This window comes from Trypanosoma melophagium (assembly GCF_022059095.1).
Source record: "Trypanosoma melophagium isolate St. Kilda chromosome Unknown ctg2segment0, whole genome shotgun sequence".
Lineage (NCBI taxonomy): Eukaryota > Euglenozoa > Kinetoplastea > Trypanosomatida > Trypanosomatidae > Trypanosoma > Trypanosoma melophagium.
This window is the reverse complement of record NW_027125149.1, coordinates 587,673-606,959: the sequence shown is the minus strand read 5'-3', so window position 1 is coordinate 606,959 and position 19,287 is coordinate 587,673. Positions and strand designations below refer to the sequence as shown.

Genomic DNA, 19,287 nt, shown 5'->3' with positions numbered 1-19,287 from the left:
TGCAGACTTAAAGGGAAAAGGTGAAACAATACTGAGATGAATAAAGAATATGTAGGAAAAAGGAGTGATTCTTCTCCCCCTCTATGTATGAAAATGACGTCTCAGATGCTTGCATTATACATTTCCTGCAAATAGTAATGGATGGTGCCTCTTTCCTTGTGTTCTGTTTCTTTTTTTTTTTTTGGTAGGATGTTGGTGGGGTTAATTTTTTTTCTCTATATTTATTTTATTTGTTTTCCTTGTTGTTATTTTTTAATTGTTGAGTGTTTGTGGTCGTTTTTCCTGTGGTATATTCTTTATTAAATTATCTATTTCTTATTTTTTTTATTCATTCTTTTGCAATTACTGCCTTTTTTTTTTCACACACACACACACACATAAACATACACACGAATAATTATAAGAACAATAACGAGCAAAAAAAAAGAAAAAAAAGTTCTTTTGCTCTGTACTTTGACGAAGCCTATTTATCGACATGTGGGGCTCGCTCTTCTATTTTCTGCTTCTCTTCGTGGCGCTGCCCGTCGTGGCCGTGGAGTACTGTGCCGAACACCACCGCCAGTACCGCACGGCGCCGGGCGAATCATCGTTTAATTCCATCAACGCCGCCGCTGCCGGTTGTGCGAATGGCGCCCCGGCTGCAGTGGCAGTTCTGCTCCCACCGCCGGCCCCACATCTCCTGCTGCCCACCGGCGGCTGGGAATATTTGTTTGGCGCCGTCGCGCTGGGAGTACTTCCGGAGACGGTGAACTTCACAATTGCCGCGCTGTGTGGGGAGTTGGAGGTGTGCCGCGCCGATGTGCAGTATGTAATCGACACAAGCAGTGAAGCTGATTCATCATCAACGACAACGACGACAACAACAACGACTGCGGCGCCGTTGTACCCGCCCTGTGCGGCATCCATGGCAGAGTACCAGCTGAAAGTGGCGCCGGGAAAATCGACGCTTGGAACTCTTCCCACAACTGCCGTGCAGGTTGTGTGCCATGCTGGGCTCAAGGCGTCCATAACACAACCTTATGTTGGTTTGGCCGCGTTGCTTGATCCAAATGGCATGCAATTTGTGTACTCTTCATCTAGTGAGGATTTTGAGGGAAATGTTACTCTTCCCTACCAAGTGACCTGCGGGCGACAAGTAGTGTGTGCTGGTGCTATGCAGATATGGCTCCATGAAGATGCTGTGCCATGTTTAGAAAGCAATATATTGTATGATGTGAAACCTGGTTCAGTGTTAAACGCAACACTTAATACTGGTGCTTCATGTAATGGTGTTCTAAAAGGACGTATTCGTTCTCAAAGTGTTCTGGATGCTTTTAAGTTCTACGATGGTGTCTCATTCACATTCAATGCACCAGAAAATGAAGGAGATGCTGTAGTGAATGTTCGCGTATACTGTGATGATGAGAGTTTGTGTGATACCACAATAGGATTTATTATCACAAACGAACCTCGTCCTTCTTCATCGGAAGCGCCAACTCCTGAAACTAGTCAAGTCCCGACTACCCCTCCTCTTGTAATATGTAATAAGGAATTTAATTTTACTGTACCAACAAGAAAGCAATTACGAAATTCTTTGTTTGTAGAATTACAAAATTGCAGTGTCGTAACTTACAATTTATCTTCTATAGAATATGCTAAAAGATTTCAAATTAACCTTATTGGTGACTTTCATTATTTTGCCCCGGAGGAAGAAACTATTGATATTATACCTGTTGATGTTTTATGCAAAACTGAATTTCGATGTCGTACTCAAGTCACTATTACATCTTACCTTGATGTTACAAACACAGAATCTCCTACAACTCCCCCAGCAACACCTGCACCTATTCCATCTTGTGCTAATGTCTATTATTATCGGACAGCACCTGGTGTAGCCATCAGTAACTCTCTAAGTGGTATGCCAGGACAGGATCCATGTGCGCATGGTCGTTACTTTTCTCTTATTAATCTACCTAAAGAAGGTACTTTGGATATTACTCCTATTGGTGACTTTATATATCGTCCAGAAAGACTTGAAGGATCACAAAGTTTTTCTTTTAACATGTACTGTCTTAACAAGTTATTCTGTAAAGGTAACGCATACATACTTGTAAGTAACGAATATACATTACCACCCAATAATAATGAACATGCTTCTTCTTCAACAGAACCTCCAACGAATGAAGTGACGAATCCGCAAATTAAGTGCCGTGGAACGTGTAATGAAAAAGCATGGAAAACGTATCCTAAACCAGCTTTGTGGGATAATACTCCTGGTGCTGGTTATGCCAGACGTGATGGGCGGGCTGTTGATGGTCTTCAAGTAGCTTGGTCAAATAACTCTATCATAATTACTGTTTACACTATTATTGGAAATCTCGGTGTACGGTTTCCGACCTTTGAACCTTTTGACCGTATGGTAGGTAAATATTTTGAACCAATGGATTTTGAAGGAGTAGTATCACCAGATTCCTTGGGATTTGAATTAAGTTGTTTACAGCATCAAGGTACTATTGGTATGGGTGAAGATGTTTGGCATTGGAAAACGCTTGGAAATGGAACTGGTACTGGAACTGTGGGTCCTTTGTACAATAAGGGAAATTCGTGGTATCAGAAATTTGGTGGTAAACATATTGGATGTGATACTTTTGTTGATTCTTGCCATTATGCCCCATTACTTACTCCTGCTAAACCAAAAGGAACTCTTGCAGGTCGTTGGGAAATTGATATTGATGACTGTGATGCCACATGGACAGGAACATTTCCTTACGCTTTGTTAGACCAGCTTCGTAAATCTGATGGTAGTCCAGTATGGTATTTTGTTGGAGACAGACAAATTAAAGGTACCGTTATATCTCAAGGAGTTCGTGCAAATTCATGGATTGAACCGGCGCGTAGTTTTGATAGTCATTATGAATCACATGATATTATATTTACTCTTCAACAATTTATTGTTGTAAATAAAATAACATCAGCACCTTTTTCTATTGATTCAGAGTTTTTTGAATTTACAGAAAATGGAAATCGAGCCTTTGGAGTTAACCTTTTGTTATACCCTTACGTTACAGATGATATGGAAACAAGTTATGCAGAAGACCGTCATGTAGTTGGATTTAAGTGGATTACACAAGACTGGATTGCACCAAGTGTTGAACAATGTCCAACGTGTCAAGGAAATAAAACGGTTTGTAGAGATGAAGGAAAATATGCTACATCAACTTATATAGGTGAATTCCCATCTGGTGATTGTCGATCAGGTACACCTCGTATCGAACTACGAAAAGGACCTTCCATGAATAATACATGTCCACCTAATAAAATGCATGTATACAATCGTTCAGGCTTTTCGAAACCATCACGATGTGCAACATCATTTCAAAATATTACTATTCGTGGTGTGGCTATTGGAAGTAATGCTCTTTCTAATTCACTTCAACGAGCTTTTAATTATGAAGGACGTGTAGTATTGCAGCTACTTATGGCGGATGGTACAAAACATGATCTGGCCATGGATCTTTCCATGTATGTTGCACGTTTATCACAAGATTCATATGCCGCAGAAGGTGGATTAAGTGTTTGTCGTGGTTCAGACTATTGGCCTGTACTGGATCCTCTCGGTACTTCACTTCCTGACTCTCCCTTTGAGTTCAGTACAGCCACGCGTGGTCCACTTTGTATTGATTCACTTAGTTCTACTTTTGGACCAAGCGGATGGGCCACAGTATTCTTGCAACTCCCTGGTGTAAATACATCACAAGTGAATGTACATTCTATTTCCTTACGATATAATGAAACCACTGTTTATTTGTTCTATCAAGATTCCGTTACTGGAGTTCCAGTGGTGCCTCCAAGAAGTTTGGGATATTGGTGGATGTACACACATCCTTTTCTTAATTTCCGTGACTTGAAAAGTAGGGTTACAAATGGTACTATATCGACTGGTCCAGCAGTAAGTCCAGAAGAGGTAGCGAATGTACCATTTGCTTTTGCATTTATTCCTGGTGCTATTAATATTGCTACCAATGTCGAAGTTATTGTAAAGGCGACTATTACAGCAGGTATTGTAAGTACAAGTACATTTTCTCATATGATGCATGTGGATCCAATGATGACGCAACGTAGTCGTTATGGTCCACCAGTTCGACGTGATACAGATACATCTGGTTCAAATAAGAAAGATGTATTGGGAATAGGAGCTATAGCAGGTTTATCTGTTGCACTAACTATCACTGTTGTAGTGTATATGACGATGGATAACAATAGGCCATTACCAACATGGGTACCTCGAGGAAAACTTATAAAGAATACGGTACTCGCTGCTGTACCGGCGGGACTTCGCCTTACCAAGAAGGAAAAACGCATCGTGCACAAAGACATGTATGATGCTATGAAGTCTGGTAGATATTGAGATTTTGTACTATCTCAGAGTAGACGATTCTGTTTTACTGTTGTTGTTTTTTCTTTTTTTTTCCTTTCGTTGTTATTTTTCTTGATATGACTCTGTTTTTTTTTTTTTTTTACTTATTTTGTCATGAGGCGTCCGAAGAACTTATTGAAGTGATGTCGCCCAGTATTTGTTCTAAAGAAGTATAGGGACATATATTTATATATTGATATATTGAAACAATTAAAGAAAGATAAAAAAAGGATAACTGCGGCAGGAAAAGAAAAAAGAAAAGCTTATGGAAAAGGGGAGGTACGAAGAAATAACTCTGTTGTCATTGTTGTTCTTTTTTTTTCCTCTTTTTGTTTAAATAAAAACAAAAATGAGAGCAATTTAGCGATATGAATGAAACCATATATAATGAAGTGTTTGGAGAAGGAGGGAGAAAAAAGAAAAGAAAAAAAAAATTGAGCAAACATCAATGAGCAAGAGAAGCAGAGTAGACAAGCTCTCAGTTTGCTGTCGTTTCCAGTCTTCTTTTAATTCGATTGTTGTGATTATCTTTTCTAATTATTCTTCTTATTATTAATAATGTTAACATTATTCTTCTTCTACCACATATGTATAACTCTTCATTTTGAATTTGAAATGCTGAGGAAGTTGCCACCTGCTGGAAAGTAATATCAGACTCCCAAGAAAACCCTTTACTTACACAACCATCATTTTCTCTTTCTTTCTCTTTCTCTTTCTCTCTATTTATGTTATTATTATTATTATTATTATTATTATTATTATTATTATTATTATTATTATTTTCTTAAGGGTCTACCTTTTCATCCAAACTAGAGTTTAACCAGAAGAACAGAAAAAAAAAGAAAGAGGTGAACGCGAACAATAAGAACAACAACAACAAAAAAGAATCACTTGCGGCATAACTGTGTTATCCCTTTCTTTCTTTCTCTCTCTCTCTCTGTCTGTGCGTGTGTGTGTCTGTTCGTTATGTATAATCCCCGACCACACGCACCAAGTCCCATCGCCGCAGGACGACCATCCCATCAACAACAACAACAAATTGATACAACTCCATTATTTCGTGAAGCCTACAGAACTCCACGATCCTCGCGGTGTGACAGTCTCACAATCCCGCAGACAACCACAACAACAACAACAAAAACAAAAACAACTGTTGTAGATGGCGATAATACCACATCTTCACACATCACACCACGTAGATCGTACCAGGAGTCACCACGTCGAAGAAGCGGAGGGGCAAATATGTCACCCCGTCGTGGTTACGCCTCTCCGGCGCGGTGTAAAAATTGTTATCGTGTGTTGCAGCCAGGCGGTGCTGCTGAACATGATGCACATTGTCCATTAAAACCGCTTTTATGCAAACACGTGGATCCACGCACTGGAGTGATGTGTGGTTATATATGCCGTGGAAGAGAAATGCTTGCTCAACACGAGGCACAATGTTCAGCACAACGGAGAAGTCGGAGTATTGGTTCTACGGGACGTCAAACACCTTCTAAAAGGCTAATCATGGATGAATCGCAAAGGCAAACACCCCTTCCTACTGATACTTTTATGTGTCATAAATGCAGCATGACTTTTAGTCGTTCCATAGATTTGGCAAATCATCGATATGTGTGCGCAGAGGAAGAAGTTTTATGTCCTCTCAACTGTGGTAAAAAGTTTCGTCGCCGTGATATTGTGAATCATGTAAAGAAGCAAGCACTCGAACATGAACCAATGAATATCCCAAGTTCAAAAGAATATGCTGAAGACGATCTAAGAGTTGTTTTGGCTGTCGTTATGAACTTATTATTGGAAAAGAGAGGTTCCGATACAAAAAGTGGTGGTTTATTACCTCAATCAGTAAATAGTGAAACACCAGTGCGTAACAGTATCCAAAGGTCGTATCCACATATAACAAAGGTTGGAAGCTATACACCAATTGCCTCACGAAGATCTTCTGTACAGTCTATTTTGGCTGTATCTAATCAAAATTCACCTCCAAGTTCTGTTTATGCTCGTCGTTGTCGTTCAACTGACAGTCCCGCTTCACTACTGTTAGAATCTGGAGTTTCAATGCCTCAAAGACAAAGGGTAATTTCTCGACTAATTGTACCGACAGAAAATGGAACGCCTCTTTCAAACAGGAGTATAAGACGAGGAAATGATATTAAAGGAGAAGCTAAACCTGGTAGGGGTTCAGCCTCTGTACAATCGGAATATTCAGAGTTTATTATTCCCTCAACAGTAGTCAGTACAACAGAATCTCCTGTATTAAAGAGGAATGAAGAGAGTGCAGAAGCATCTATTAATCAGGAAGAATTCGATGGTCTTCTTGATTCTATGGACCTCCAATGGTCTACTGTCGATAAACTTAATCAAGAATATCATGCGAATGAATTAAAGAATATGAGTGAAAAAGAACTTAAGAAGCTTTCTGATGATATGCAGAATGTTGTGGATAAAGTTGATGCCAAGAACAAGGATATTCATGTGCAAGTTATGCGCTTTATCGATCATGCTGGAGTTGCCCCAGCGCATGTGATGAAAGTATTGGGAAAATGGAGGACTCTTGACCGTCATTGGTATGAAGTGAAGTTTTCCCTTTATGATCACATGATAACTAATCAGGTGTAAGAATATATATATATATATATATATATATATATATATATATATTATATTCCTTCTTATGTGTGTTCTTCCTTTCTTCTTTTTTGCTTTTTTTTCTTTTTATTTTTGTGTATTTGTGTGTGCATTTTTTTTTTCTTTCATTGTTGACGTACTTTTCTACTTTTTTCGTGGGCTAACGTTTTCGGATAGAAACACACCTTTTTCTCGTGTTCATGTGTTTTTTTTTCTTTTTGTTTTGTTTTTAACGGTTCCTAATGCTATGAACTATACCTCAGAGTAATGTATCTCTACAGCGGAAGTGTGATTTAACGTGAGTTAAATATATTTGGTATATAGTCAGAAATGGGAGAGGTGGTTTGGTCAATAGTGATGAAACTGCGGTTTACACTGCTTATTGCCATTTTATTTATTTTTGTGTGCAAATAACAAATAAACTTGAAAAATATTTAGATGAGGAGCGGCGTAAAAAGAAAAAAAAACAGAGCAAAACGAAGAAGAAAAACGAATGGGTGTATAAAAGCGAATATCATCGATAAAATAATGAAGTCACCATCAGCGCGGGAGTTAGTTTTATTTCTTTTTTTTCCGCATTTTATTGTTTTAAGCGATTATTACAAAAAAAATATTTAGTACTAGTAGATACAAAGGGGTTAGAAGGGTAGTGTAAAGAAATGAACTGTACGACAAGGAAAATGATTGTTATAACATTTCTTTTTACACTCCCTTGGGTCTACTTTTATTGACGGTGCTGCAAGTAAGTAAGGATTGCTATTTTTTTTTTTTTTGTATTATCTCCTTTTTTTCTGGTTTTATTTCACCTTTCTTTCGTTATTTCTTTTTTTTCTTGAAGAACTTGTGTTTATGTGTTGTTGACTTGGATTTCTGTTTATTTCAGGTTCTCCTTTTATCCTTTTTATTTATTTGTCTATTTCGTATTCTTTTTTTTTTTTTGATTTTTTTTAATTTATATTCTTTACTTTTCCTATAGCGTGACCGCGAGGGATTAGTGTTAGAAGAAAACGTAAAAAAGAAAAAAAAAGAAAATTAAAAGAAAAAAGAAAAAGCCACATAGTTCATCCCGGTGGAAACGCAATGCGACGTGCACTCATTAGACGACTCTTCACAACAGAATTAACGATCTCAACAACAACAACAACAGGGAGAGGTCGTATTACTGCTAGTAGAACTCCCCTGTTTTGCTGTGGAGATGTGGCTCTTTGTATGATAGTAAGAGGAGCTGCCACTTCTGTAAATAGCCTGAAAAATGGAAAGCAAATAAAACAGAATCGGAGAAGTAAAACTGAAGGAAAAGAAAATAATGAGGATTTTTCTATGGAGGCAAAGGAAAAAACTCATAATAGGGGTAAAAGAACTAAGCGTACCCAACGTAACATTCAAGAAGAAAATGAAAAAGACTCTATGGGTATGTTTACTGAAGAGTCTGGAAATTATATAGATGAAAGTGTAGGTATATGGAGGGAGGAAGAACAAAGTGAGAGAATGAGTTCCAATATGCTAGATGGTAATAATGATGAAGACTCAGAAGTAGTGCTCAATCATCATCATCATCATCATCGTCGTCGATCATCTCTTAAAGAGGGTGAATTAGAGGAAGAAGATGGAGATGGCGAAAACGATGATCGTCCTTCGGGTTCATCATCAACTGGTGAAGGTATGATACCATTACAGGAAGAAGAAAGTCGTCTTTTAATAGACCGTTTCCCAGACTTAGCAGCAGAATATGATACGAAGGCTAATAAACAACCTGTAAATGAAGTTTTGGTGGATAGTGCATGTGTGGTGTGGTGGAAGTGTCTTGAGTGTGAATTTAGATGGGAAAGTGGTATTTTTGTACGTACTTGCTTACGTACGAAATGTCAACAGTGTGAGAAGCGACGAAATCCATGTTTGGGAAGTCGACTTGTTCAACTCTGGGACCACTCACTTAATGATCCCTGCATTGATCCTAAAACAGTCACCAGAAGCAGTAATAAATCCGCCTACTGGCGTTGTCCAACGTGTAGTACTAGTTTTCAGGCTCGTATTAAAGATATGGTAGCTGAAAAGGCAAAGTGTCCATCATGTTCCCTCTTAAATCTTCATGCAGATTTTAGCAAAGATGAGAATGGATTATTACAAGAATGGCATCCATTAAAAAATGGAGATTTAAAGCCAAGTCAAGTTAAACTAACTGATCAGACAAAATTATGGTGGTTGTGTATGGCTTGTGGACATGAATGGGAAGCAACTCTTGCTGTTCGGCTTAACAAGTCTAGACGTGCAAAAGGAAGAGAGTGTCCTGTATGCCTTGGGAAAGGGAAGGAGTAGTACTTTTTACGAATTATTCACATAAACAGAGAACACTTTTTTTTTATGTTTCTTCTATTCTGTTGTTTTACTCCCTGTGTGTTGTTGTTGTTGTTTTTTATGTTTGTCTTTCGTTTCACCGAAAGTAGGGTGCTTTTCTCCCTAGAGGTGACGGATTAAGATTACAGGATCCAGCCTTGGATGAAATAATGCTTGCAGCATAAATATTATCAATAGAGTGACAAGGGTAGTCGTAAATTAGCTTCCAATTGGAAAAAAAAACTTTTACCCTTTCTATATTTTGTTGTTTTGATTTTATTATTTTTTTATTCACCATCCTTTTTCTTTTTTTTTTGTCTTCTTTTTTTGTGTTTTAATGGATCTACCTCTTGATATTTACGATTAAAAGAAAAAACAAGAGAGAGAAATATATAGAGAGAGGAGACTCTACGGTGAAAAGGGATTTGTAGTTTCCATTTTTCTTTTACCATTTGATTTCAAAGAAAAAAATGGTTTCTGCAGTGAATCCATACAAAGAGTCTATGCGCCGCTTAGTGGCATACGCCGGAATTCCACAGTATGGAACTGCAGAGAAAGTGGAACTCCCAGCACCAACGACAACAGAGGCCGTTTACTTTCATGCGGCAGAAACACCAGAGTGGAAAGCGCATCTCACATCCCTTCCGTTTGAAGAACGTTATCTGGCGTCTGTGCGTCGACGTCTCTCAACACGTTTTTGGGCGTCTCTACAGAATAAATTATGTTTGTGGTGTTGGTTCCCAGAAGATATGTGTTTTTGCTCAAAAATGGAAGAATACCGTAAACAGATTTCTTTAGAAGAACTAAACTCTGAAGTAGATGTGACTATGCTTATGCATGTGGAAGAAGTTATGCGGGGAACAAATTCTGGACATATTGCAGCATTTATTTTAGGCGCTCCCATTCGTGTTTGGGGAGTGAAAGAGGATGATCTCTACTTGGAGACATTGGTAGATATCCCTACTACTGCTTTTACAATTGATAGTGGTGATATTAATAATAATAATAATAATAATAATAATAATAATAGAAACGATAGTGATAGTGATGATGTTTATGTTGATAACAGTCCTTGTACTATTTCACTTTACCCAGAACCTGGTGCTGTATTCCTGGAGAACTTTGTCTGTGATCTTCCACGCCGGCGGAAAGTGCACTTACTTCTCTCAGACGCCACATGGGGACAAGCGGCGGCATTAAATCGTCATATTCCCCGTGGAATTCCCCGCGTCGCTTTGTCTGTTGACGGTACATACACCTCACTTTTTAAGGCGCTGCGGAAACGGACGAGAGAAACTGGTGTATCGACGCTTGAGGCCACAGCTATGGCAGTGGAACAGTGCTTGCGGGGTTTAGATGATAGGAATGATGCGATTGCGACAAGGAGTATGGATGTTTTAACGTCTGTAATGAAGGATTTTGTAAACTTGAGATGTTTATTAAAATATCAAGACGTATGCTTTACGAATTGTGTGGAGAATGTCGCTGAACTTGTGGAAAGACGAGATGCGGGTCGACGTATAGCATCACAAGGTCGTCTACGAGAATTACACAAGCGAGTGGAAAATGATATGGAAGTTCGGAACTTGTTGGTTCCTCCTGTGTTAAATTACTGTTATGCGTGCGATACTCCGGTGTTGTGGCATCGTATGGTTGAACATGTTTTAGGCAAAAAGCACCAGAAGAGTGTAAAGAAAAATCCTTTCTTTATACCAAGCGAAGGATCGCGATGGTGTTTGTGTCCTAGATGGTGATCCAGTCATAATTAGATGATTGTGATGATACAAGAGATTTATTTGTGCGTTTTTTTTTTTTTTTTTTTATTATTACGTATAAAATGAGTAGGTTGGAGTTATTGTTTTAAACTACAGTACTTTGTTTGTTTGTTTGTTTACTAGTTGGTTTTTTTTTGTTACTTGGGATCTACCTTCTCATTTATTATTGTATTTTTATTTTTCCGATTAAAGGGAAAAAAGAAAAGAAAGACATCTTTTGGTTTTCATTATATTGTTCTTTTTTCTTTTGCTGTTGTTGTCGTTGCTGTACGTGGTATATTTTTCTCTACTGATACGATTTCTCGCTTCAACCCTGTTAAGCTGACCTTGATTTTCTGTTTTCTTTCTTTTTCCTTTTCTTTTCAATCTCTTTATTATCATTATTATTGCTATGATGTTGATAATGATAACAATTTTATTGTTTCGTTTTTTTTTCTTGTTTTTTTTTTTCGCTTATACAATTCATTTACTTTAAAATAGTTCACTGCGTATGCCCCTACAAAAAAAAAAGAATTCTACAGTAAGGACAAATAAATCACCGCAGGCACAAGATCTCAGTTGGTTTTTTTAGTTGATGCACCGGCATATGTACGCAGTCTACTTCCCATCACAACAAATACAACTAATACAATAGAGAATGCCGATAAAGAGATTAGTGATGATAATGAATGGTCCTCCCATGTTTCCACTACTTCTTCATCTTTTTATTATTCTTCTTATCATTTATCATAATATATGCCTATTGTATTAGTGGGGGATAAAAAAGCGGGTGGTGTGCGGGCGTTTGATTGTAAACTGCAATCGCCATGCAGTGAATTCCTGCGACCGCCTGGTTCTGTTAATATAAATACACCGCCTTTCTCTTCTGTAGCTTTGCAGCAAACACCAACGGTGATTATGGCGCAATCTTTTACACTTGTGGGAAATAATAAAGTTTGGGTGGGTTGGTCCTCTGGACACATTGGTGTGTATCAAATGTACACGAATGAAAGAACACCAATCTCTACACAAGGCGTATATGCAAAGCATGCAAGTATACGAAACTCCAAATCCCGCAATATACATTAGAAAGTTATAAGGTATCTTTACAGACATCGTGCCGCTGTGCATTTAATGGTTACAGCACCAGGACCATGGGTATTCACTGCCAGTCATGATCACCGGATATTACAGTGGCATGCAGAGACACATGAAGTGATTCGCGATATCACAAACATCTGTTGTATTCAGGATGACTACAGATGTGCAACTAGACGTGTGATGACAGTAGCGATGGGATGCTCTATCAACACCAGCTTTACACATCCACGCGGTCATTTTATCTTTTTCTTTGCAACAAAGCGACGCGTACCGTACAGTGTTTCATTAGGCGGACCAGCGAGACGAGAAAACGGACTCGCCGATACGGAACTGCCACTGCAGCGTATTACATCTGCACTTCCAACTGTAACGTCTGCTGTTGCACTTGTTGGCAGCGGCGATGATGAGGGATCCATCACACTAACACCTCTCACTGTTGTGTACAATAGTGGGGATTCTAATAGAGAAGAAAACACATCTACGTCTTCTTCTGCTGCTGCTGCTTTCTCTACAACTCGGAATAGAAGAAGTACTACTTTTATTAGTAATTCTACTAATACTAATAATACTACTACACTCTCTGATGGGAAGTATTTGCGTAGAGTGTCGGATGCTGTTCTTACTGCCGACACACTGCATGTGAATAAGGGACGTATTACCGCACTCTCTTTGCTTCCTGTTAGAACTGATAAAACAACAGGAATCATGTCCTACTGTCTTGCCGCTGCTTCGTTTAAAAACGCTATTACACTATTTACGGTGAGTGTATCTCCTGTTATTGCAGGTGGTCATATTTCGGGGTGTTCACTGTTGAGTGTTCTTCCAACGGTGAGTCCTGTTACGAGTCTCGCCCCGTTATTTGCACCTGTACGACAATTTACAGTAGCCATAGCACTCATGTCTTTTGCCGATGGAATTGCAGCGGTGTTGTTTCACTTTCTTAGTTCAATCACGCATAGAAAAGATTATCACCGCACACAATCCAATAAGAACACAAAAGAAGAAGAAGAAACAACAACAGCAACAGCAACGGAAGGGATATCAATAGATCTGAATGGTCCTCGTGCTGCCACATCGACGCGGATGAAGAATGTACAGAGAAAAAGTAATAATAATAATAATGTGGAATTGCAGGAACGACTTCGTATGGCACTGCAAGTTGTTTCGGATGCCAGTACTGTAGCGGAGGAGACGGAAGAAACACTAGAGGAACAGCGGCAGGAGCTACAACAACTACGTACGGCAAAGGAAGTCTTAACAAGTCATACAAATTGTTGAGACACTAAATAAAAAAGTGCAGAAGTAGTAACACTCAAACAGCAGAATGATGATCATCATCATAATCATGATACGAAGGAAGAACGTACAATAGCTGTGGAGAACGCGAAAAAAGTACGGGAATTGGAACAGCGTAATCGTATTTTGGCACAACAACTTGAAAAATAACAAACGGAAAAAGAAGAAGAAACTAAACGTCTTAGGGAGACAGAAATGGAACGAGATCGCATTCAAACTGTATTACTGGAATCAGAGGCTCGCTATCGATCAGATTTGGATGAACTACTTCGTGAGAATCGATTTCTCGCTGAAACTCTTAAGCAACACGGGTGCGAAATACGTAATGAAACTAATGGACGAAACACTCATGCATACAGGGGGGAACGAGAAAGTGCAGTAAAAGTTTCTGAAAGGAATAAGACTTCAATGCGTGAATTACTGGAAAACTCACTAATTATGCCAGAATCCACTGTAGAGGCTGATATGTCCTTACATGGATCTCTCTTCCAGAGACTGTAGAGTATTTTGTTATTATTACTATTTCTTTTTTTTTTTTTTGACTTCTTCGTTACGTTCTAGTGTATGTGTGTCTCATACTCATCCCACACAGCCACATTATTTTTCTTTAAATTTTTTTTCTTTCTTCTTCCTTTCTTTTGGTTGCTATTTTGTTTTTCTTCTCAAGATTTGCGTCTCTGTATTTTCAACTTGTCGCTATTGAGATAAATCCTGTGTTTTTTTTCGTACTGGAACAAGCGAATATATAGATATATATATGTTTGTGCACATTGTAACAAACCTTCTTTACTTCTTCTTCTTTCGTGACGTTTATATTTCTTAGTGTATACGAGTAGAACCATTACAAATATCCATAAATAAGCAGATAAATATATATATATATATATATATATATATATATATATTATTTATTATCATCCTTTCCATCTGAGTTTCTTACGTATGGAGGAAACCTACGACGCCATTGTTTGTGGGACTGGTCTAACAGAGTGTGTTCTCAGTGGACTACTCTCCGTGAATGGCTATAAAGTACTGCATGTGGACCGTAATTCATATTACGGAGGTGAGTCTGCCAGTTTAAATCTTGAGCAGTTATATCAAAAGTTCAATAAAGGAACTCCACCCAGCTCACTTGGACGCAGTCATTTATATAACGTCGATCTCATTCCCAAAGTTCTCATGTGTGCTGGGGAATTGGTAAAGATTCTCCGTAACACCGTTGTGGATCGTTATAACATGGAATTCATGCTTATTGATAACTCATTCGTTATGAAAGATGGAAAAATTGCAAAGGTTCCCGCCACAGAAGCCGAGGCGTTAATGTCTCCACTCATGGGATTCTTTGAAAAGAGAAAAGCGGCAAAATTATTTCAATTTATGGGCGCGTATGATCCTGAAAAACCAAATACACACAAAAACTATAATCTTAAAGCCATGACCATGTCGCAATTATATAAGGAATTCGGTATTGGTAATGACACTATTGATTTTGTCGGCCACGCCGTTGCTCTTCACACAAATGATGATTACTTACAACGTCCGGCTATTGAAACTGTAATGCGATGCAAATTATATGAAGACTCTTTTCGCATGTATGATACTTCACCGTATGTCTATCCACTTTATGGAAGTGGTGAATTGCCACAGGCCTTTTCGCGTCTCTGTGCGGTCTACGGTGGTACATATATGTTGCAAACTCCCGTGACGAAGGTTAACTTTAACGATAAGGGTGTTTTTGAGTCTATTGAGAGCGGAGATAAAAAAGCTTATGCAAAATTTATTCTTGGGGATCCTTCTTATTTTCCAGATCGCGTTAAACCACGTGGTAAAGTGGTACGATGCATTGCTATTATGAATCACCCAATTCCAAATCTTAAGGTACAGTGTAATTCATGTCAAATTATTATTCCGCAAAAAGAATTAAAGCGGAGAAATGATGTGTATATCCTTCAACTTGGGGCAAATAATAAGGTATGTCCTGAAGGTTTTTATATCGCCATTATTGGAACAACCGTGGAGAATCCATCAAACCCTGAACTGGACATTCTGCCAGGATTAAAGGTTATTGGTGAAACTATTGAGACATTTATTTCCGTATCAGATCTATACGAACCTGTAGAAGATGGAAGTACAAGTAAATGTTTTATCAGCAATAGCTATGATGCTGCCACACACTTTGAAAGTGCCGCGGAAAATATTCTTGATCTTTTCAAACGTATTCACGGAAAACCATATGATTTTGAGAGTATGAAACAACCAGGTCAATCAGTTGAAGGTTGACCGAAGGATTGTTAAAAAAAAAAGAAATGAATAGGGAAAATGAAGGTATTCTTTACTTTTTTTTTCTTGCTTTGAGTCCGCATGTATGGGGAATTGCAGTCTAGAACAAGGAAGAATGAAATCCAGAGGAGAAACAAAAAGAAAAGAAAAAGGGAAAAAAAAGAATATCAATGTGATCATTTTTTGCTTTTCTCTCCAGTGGCTTTACCACATTTCTTGCTGTTTCTACACGAGACTCCCTTATTGTTGTTTTGTTATGGTAATTCACCTACAGCAGCTACTTAAAAAAAAAGAATATGTGTATCCTAGTTGAATTATTTTGTATTGTTTTGATAATTATTGTCATCAATGATTTGTAGTGGTTGACTATGCTTTTTCGTATTTTTATTTCTATTTTTATTTCGCGTTGAAATGTCTTTCTTTTCTTTTTCCCCATTAAAGAAGAACAAGTCTAGTTATAAAGTTATTCTTTGTTTTTTTTTTTTTTATCTCTTGCTTGAGTTTAGTGAAGATTAATAATAATATTAGTAATAGAAGGGCAGAAAGAAAAGAAAAACAAAAAAGAAGCACCTGGGTGGGGAGGGTTGCACCTGGTTCAACTCCTTCATCTCATTTCCAGGCGTACACACGCATCTATTCATATATATATATATATATAGTATTGAACTGAAGTTCAGTAACATCTTTTCTGTTTTCACCTATCTGATTATTTATTTGGCTCTTTTAGTCGTGAGTGCCTCAACCGAAAAATAAATAGATAAGAAGAAATAAAAAAAAAAAATGGCGTTAACATCAGAGACTACGTCCCCAAACACAAAGAAACGTGTGTCATGCTACGAATTCGACACCGTGGCGGATGTGATTGGAAAAGGCTCCTACGGTGAAGTGTACCGTGCGACTGTTGTAAATCCGCAAGGTGGTGCTAATAATACTAAAAATAGTAATGGGAATAGTAATAATGGTAATGGTGTTGTAGCACTAAAGAGGACGATGTGTGCTGCAAAGGAGGAGGGAATGCCTGCCTCTACGATGCGGGAAATTATGGTGTTAAAGGAAATCAGTAAAGTCATGCAGGGAGATATAAAAGATGGGGACAATCAAATTTTAGGGAGTAATAATGTGGTGAAATTGCTTGATGTGTTAATGGATAAAAATGTGGTGTATATGGTAACGGAGTACTGTGAGGCCGGGGATTTATCGTGTTATTTAAAGAAACAACCTAAAAATCGCATCAGTGATCCTCAACAGTATCGACAATGGATGCGGGATTTACTTCGGGGTATTTGTTATTTGCATGCGAAGGAATTTTCGCATCGAGATTTAAAACCACAGAATATTGTTCTTAAACTTGTATCAGGTAAAAAAATTGACTGCGATGGGAGAATGAATAAAGTAGATGATAACATGGGGAATGATGGAGACGATTATATTCTTAAAATTACAGATTTTGGACTTTCGCGTGTTGAGGGTATACCTGTAAAGAAGTATCAACACGAGGCCGTTACACTGTGGTATCGTAGTCCTGATTTATTGCTTGGAAATACATGTTATTCCTATACGGCGGATATGTGGAGTGCGGGTTGTATTATTGCTGAAACCGCTAGTGGAAATGCACTCTTTAGAGGTAGAAATGATGCAGAACAGTTAAAATGTATTTTTTCTCGTTTGGGACCACCAACCGAGCGTAATTTCCCTAGTATGAAAGAATATACGCATTATGAAAAGTTTTCCAGTGTTATCGAAGGTGTTACGAATGATGCAAACGGAAAAGATTCATGTTTATCCTACAGTCATGATGGCCTGGATGAGATTAAGAGTAATTTAACGCATTACTTCAGAAGATATGGAGTGGCGAATGTTGTAGGCGAAGATGGACTCGATCTCATTAGTCGATTATTATTATATGAACCAAGACGTCGTCTTACCGCCGAAGAAGCCTTACATCATCCTTTCTTTACAATACTTTCACGCAGTATCACGGCCCCATCTGAAGTTATAATGGAGTTGGAATCCACAATTCCGATGATTTCTAATAGTTTGTTAATAGATGAACATAAAAGTATAAATGACTTTGGCAGATTCACAGATGTCGTGAATGGAAATGGATCAGAGATGTTAAGACCTCGAAGACCATCGGAGGCTTATAATGCCATTCTACACGAACAACAAGAACAGCAGCACCAGAAACAGAAAAACGCCAAATCTAAAAATAAACAACAACAGCCAAGCGAAGAAATAACACGAGGCGGTACAAAACGTGGAATCTCCGCACGTGTTAATGGAAGTGCGATGCCCAAGCCGTTGGGTGCGTCTGCGGTGTTGGGAAGCATTTCATTTGGCCAGCGTCCACAGGTAGGCACAGCAAGGCCCACAGTCACTCGCAATGGTAGACGTATTTGAGGTTATTATTATTATTATTATTATTATTATTATTATTATTATTATTATTATTATTATTATTATTATTATTATTTATTATTTTGTGTTTTCATTGTTATTCTCATTGCTGCTGTTTTTTCTTCCGGTTTTACTTCTTTCCTTCAGCACACGATGTTTGTTAGTTTTATTTCCTTTATTGCAAAAAACAAAGGGGTTACGAAAGGGAAAGGAAAAGAATGAAAAAAAATCGAGAAAGAAAGAAATAGATAGTGTGTGTCTGTATCTGTGGAGGGGTGGGGGAATATACGTACGGAAGAGAACAGCGAATGAGAAGTGGTAAGCACATTATAGAAATCATCGTTAATAATAATAATAATAATAATAATAATAATAATAATAATAATAATAATATTCATCGTACTACACACACATCTCATTAATAAGGTTCTCTCTCTCTCTCTGTTTAATCCCTCTTTCCCCTCTCCATTCTTTTCCCTTTATTTCTTGCATTAGTATGACTTTTTTCTCCATATTGTTCTTTATTCTACCCCCACAAGAGAATCACTTCTTCTTGACTTTTTTTTACTTCTCTTTCTGTTAATAAATGTTTTCTAATGCATATTATTATATACTCGAACTGAACAACTCGGCAAGAAGTGATATTATTATGTTTATTGTACTTTCTCACAATCTCCCCTCTTTCCCCCCTATAACCCCTTATTGATTCTGTAGACGTTGAAGAAGTTTCGTTCTTGTTTTTATTCTTCTTGTTCTTTATCGTGGCACATTTTTGGAGAATTATCTCTCCATACATTCTCGGAAAAGAAAATAAAAAAGAGAGATAGGTGATTTGTACATTTGTTTTCTGTAGTATTATTACCCCTGATGAAATCATTTTTAATTTCCTTGCTTTTATTTATTGCCCGTCTCTACGCGTATGTTGCGTTTTTTTTTTCGTTTTTTTTTTTTTTTTTTTTTTTTTGTACCCCCTTACTGTCTTTTTTTTAATTTGCTTTGTTTTTGTATGTCTTTAATTGCTAAATTCTCTTTATATTGCTTTTTTTTTTTTGATGAATTGCGCGTATCACTATCTTTGTATCTCTCTTCTTATTACTGCAC

The 19,287-nt window shown here is 37.8% G+C and overlaps 9 protein-coding genes across 9 annotated transcripts; all 9 read left to right on the top strand.

Moving 5' to 3' along the window:
* Positions 1-475: 475 nt before the first annotated feature.
* On the top strand, positions 476-4,387 carry LSM04_001870 (uncharacterized protein; the record flags this gene model as incomplete). Its single annotated transcript, XM_067336258.1, has 1 exon — positions 476-4,387. The coding sequence occupies one exon, from the start codon at positions 476-478 to the stop codon at positions 4,385-4,387; it is 3,912 nt and encodes a 1,303-aa protein (XP_067192391.1).
* A 975-nt stretch (positions 4,388-5,362) lies between these two features.
* LSM04_005856 (uncharacterized protein) lies at positions 5,363-7,015 on the top strand (the record flags this gene model as incomplete). The annotated part of the gene is made up of 1 exon (XM_067336257.1): positions 5,363-7,015. The coding sequence occupies one exon, from the start codon at positions 5,363-5,365 to the stop codon at positions 7,013-7,015; it is 1,653 nt and encodes a 550-aa protein (XP_067192596.1).
* Positions 7,016-8,104: 1,089 nt separating this feature from the next.
* On the top strand, positions 8,105-9,340 carry LSM04_004544 (putative Zinc-ribbon domain; the record flags this gene model as incomplete). The annotated part of the gene is made up of 1 exon (XM_067336256.1): positions 8,105-9,340. The coding sequence occupies one exon, from the start codon at positions 8,105-8,107 to the stop codon at positions 9,338-9,340; it is 1,236 nt and encodes a 411-aa protein (XP_067192539.1).
* Positions 9,341-9,828: 488 nt separating this feature from the next.
* Positions 9,829-11,112, top strand: LSM04_009197 (DTW protein; the record flags this gene model as incomplete). The annotated part of the gene is made up of 1 exon (XM_067336255.1): positions 9,829-11,112. The coding sequence occupies one exon, from the start codon at positions 9,829-9,831 to the stop codon at positions 11,110-11,112; it is 1,284 nt and encodes a 427-aa protein (XP_067192785.1).
* Positions 11,113-11,797: 685 nt separating this feature from the next.
* On the top strand, positions 11,798-12,201 carry LSM04_006430 (uncharacterized protein; the record flags this gene model as incomplete). The annotated part of the gene is made up of 2 exons (XM_067336254.1): positions 11,798-11,814; positions 11,946-12,201. 2 exons carry the CDS (start codon positions 11,798-11,800, stop codon positions 12,199-12,201), a joined length of 273 nt encoding a protein of 90 aa, XP_067192632.1.
* Positions 12,202-12,246: 45 nt separating this feature from the next.
* Positions 12,247-13,659, top strand: LSM04_000159 (uncharacterized protein; the record flags this gene model as incomplete). Its single annotated transcript, XM_067336253.1, has 2 exons — positions 12,247-13,474; positions 13,520-13,659. 2 exons carry the CDS (start codon positions 12,247-12,249, stop codon positions 13,657-13,659), a joined length of 1,368 nt encoding a protein of 455 aa, XP_067192275.1.
* Positions 13,660-13,704: 45 nt separating this feature from the next.
* On the top strand, positions 13,705-14,010 carry LSM04_000164 (uncharacterized protein; the record flags this gene model as incomplete). The annotated part of the gene is made up of 1 exon (XM_067336252.1): positions 13,705-14,010. The coding sequence occupies one exon, from the start codon at positions 13,705-13,707 to the stop codon at positions 14,008-14,010; it is 306 nt and encodes a 101-aa protein (XP_067192278.1).
* Positions 14,011-14,451: 441 nt separating this feature from the next.
* Positions 14,452-15,789, top strand: LSM04_001680 (GDP dissociation inhibitor; the record flags this gene model as incomplete). Its single annotated transcript, XM_067336251.1, has 1 exon — positions 14,452-15,789. The coding sequence occupies one exon, from the start codon at positions 14,452-14,454 to the stop codon at positions 15,787-15,789; it is 1,338 nt and encodes a 445-aa protein (XP_067192378.1).
* Positions 15,790-16,569: 780 nt separating this feature from the next.
* Positions 16,570-18,189, top strand: LSM04_005583 (Protein kinase domain; the record flags this gene model as incomplete). The annotated part of the gene is made up of 1 exon (XM_067336250.1): positions 16,570-18,189. The coding sequence occupies one exon, from the start codon at positions 16,570-16,572 to the stop codon at positions 18,187-18,189; it is 1,620 nt and encodes a 539-aa protein (XP_067192583.1).
* Positions 18,190-19,287: the final 1,098 nt, after the last annotated feature.